Source organism: Anabrus simplex, chromosome 1 (genome assembly GCF_040414725.1).
Source record: "Anabrus simplex isolate iqAnaSimp1 chromosome 1, ASM4041472v1, whole genome shotgun sequence".
Classification (NCBI taxonomy): Eukaryota; Metazoa; Arthropoda; class Insecta; order Orthoptera; family Tettigoniidae; genus Anabrus; species Anabrus simplex.
In genome coordinates this window covers 1,699,412,270-1,699,414,928 of record NC_090265.1, presented here as the reverse complement: position 1 = coordinate 1,699,414,928, position 2,659 = coordinate 1,699,412,270, and the positions used below count along the sequence as shown (strand labels likewise).

Sequence of the window (2,659 nt, the reverse complement as noted above, 5' to 3'; positions counted from 1 at the left end):
CACTCAAACGTGTGACTCAGATTCTTAAGTAGTCTGGTTATGTGCGGAACCTGAAATGTTCGGCCATTTATTTAAAATTAATTATCAAAATAATGCCCCTACAATGTCTTCCATGAGGGTGCTGCGTACAAGGGACGCTTAGCTTGTTATATAATGCAACGATTGCGTATTCTTCCACACGTTAATATATTATAAAGAATTAGAATTTTGGCAGATGTCTATAATTAAATCATATAACATCCCAAGGTTTCTCATATTAAATACTATGCATGTCTCGAAATCTCATCATAATAATGCGATTCGCGAGCTGGCAACATCGTGTTCGGCCATTTTTTTAACGGGTGACGGTATCATTATCGATTTTTCTGGCTTGAGATTTTCTTCCCTCTCTCTCTATCTGTGTATCCTTTTAGTTAAGACGGAGTGGTGTTTAGCAGGTTACAAAGGTTGTGTAAGCATGTGCAACCAAATGCAACTTTTTGTAACAAGTACGAGGGAGCTTTACAAAGGTTTTTCACTGCCAAATAATTAATAAATAAATATGTACATGACCGATAAGGTCACAATATAGTCATGTAAATATATTAATCTTGATATTCCTGATAATATGTATAGATTTAGACATGCTTTGCAGGGCATAATAGGATCGGTTTCCACTAATTTGCTCTATTCCTGCTGATGTCTTGTTATCTTCAGATATTATTGATCCTAATTATTTGAAAACATATTTCTTGCACTCACTGTTTTCAGTACTCTCTAGTAATGAATGTTGTTTATTTTCACTTGTTTCAGGTTACGTCATGATGGATCCTGACCTTGCTCTAATCATGAGCTTAAATCTTGCCCTGTTCAACATGTCCAACGTCACTTTGTGGATCAATGATTCGTCACCCAGCTCAAACTCAGAATCAGAATCAACTATAACGCCGTACTCGGAGCGCCTGGAGACGTACATCGTTCCCGCCCTCTTCGCTGTCATCTTCCTGGTCGGTGTCCTCGGCAACGGTACTTTGGTCTTCATATTCCTGCGACACCGCAACATGAGGAATGTTCCCAACACGTACATCTTCAGTCTGGCTCTCGGAGATCTGCTGGTGATACTCACCTGTGTGCCCTTCACCTCCACGCTGTACACCTTCGACTCGTGGCCGTACGGTGAAGTGATCTGTAAACTTTCTGAGTGTGCCAAAGATGTCTCCATAGGCGTGTCTGTCTTTACTCTGACCGCACTGAGCGCTGAGCGGTACTGCGCCATTGTCAGTCCCATGAGGCGACATGTGGGTGGTGGACGATTGAGTGCTAAGGCCTTCACACTTCTCGTGGCGGTAGGTATCTGGGTGCTGGCCTTTCTGTTCGCGCTTCCAGATACCATCAACTCCTACATACGCGAAGTGCCCATTCCCGACCTTCAAGCCAACATAGAAGTCTGCTTCCCGTTCCCTGAAGAAATGGGCCCTCACTATGCACGTATCATCGTTATGATGAAGTTTCTAGTCTATTATGCTATCCCTTTATGTATCATCGCTTGTTTCTACATCTTAATGGCGAGACACCTCGAACTGAGCACTCGAAATATGCCTGGCGAAAGACAAGGACAGTCAACACAGATTCGCGCTCGTAAGAAGGTAGCAAAGATGGTGTTAGCATTTGTAATAATATTCTTTCTTTGCTTCCTACCTTACCACACTTTTATGCTGTGGTTCCATTTTAATCCAGAATCCCAGAATATTTACGACGATTATTGGCATGCTTTGAGAATCATCGGGTTTTGCTTGAGTTTCATCAACTCTTGTATCAATCCCATAGCACTGTACTTTATAAGCGGAGCATTTCGGAAATATTTCAATCAGTACCTCTTCTGCTGCTGCACGGACCCGTCTTCTCGACATGGTCTTAAAAGAAGAGGCAATAGTGAGATCTCTACGCACACTTTGGTCCACTTCAACAGCACGTTCCGTCGGCACCACACTCAATTAGAGGAGTTCAACAACTCGCTCACCACCACCAACACGACGGTCTTCAACCTCGATAAGACCTGAGGAAGGCTGCGGTCGCAGTTTCCCTCCACGGCCGCCAGATACCACGAACATCAGATTGCGTCTCAACACTTTGGTGAGGCCCACAAAAAGTCCGGTCCAGCTCTCAGCCTCTAGTATGCTGGAGTTTGTACTTAGGGGACCAACTGATAAAATCTAATATGTCACATTTACTACGTGAAAGAAACACGTTGAAAAGAAATTATAATTTGGGGACCATCTACTTTTCCACACGCTCGTCGAAAAGGACTGGGATGATAAAGTGTAAAGGCAAAGGTGTTCATACATTCCAGGGGCTAAGTTCATGTTTAGTGATAAACCCCGTAAAGGTAGGAATGTGTGTAAACTGTGTGAGGTGTTTTCAGAAGTGTGTGTATCAGTATAGAGTCGGAGTTTAAGTATCAGTCAGGTTCCCAATTATTTATCCTCCTGAGGACTAATATTCTTGACCCAGCCGAGAAGTACTCACCAGCAGAGAGGTAACCGCTAGATGAGGGAGCTGATCTGGGGAGTTAAACAGGAAAATTCCCGGGCATCACACATTAAATTCATAGCAAGAACATCACCGTATCGATACAGACTGTTACCTACAACACTGACCGCCATGCCTGCTGTCGATGAGC

General features: G+C 43.4%; 1 protein-coding gene across 1 annotated transcript; it reads left to right on the top strand.

Moving 5' to 3' along the window:
* The first annotated feature begins 803 nt into the window (after positions 1-803).
* On the top strand, positions 804-2,039 carry LOC136863860 (neuropeptide CCHamide-1 receptor-like). The gene has a single exon (XM_067140220.2). It carries the CDS (start codon positions 804-806, stop codon positions 2,037-2,039), a length of 1,236 nt encoding a protein of 411 aa, XP_066996321.2.
* The last annotated feature ends 620 nt before the right edge of the window (positions 2,040-2,659 follow it).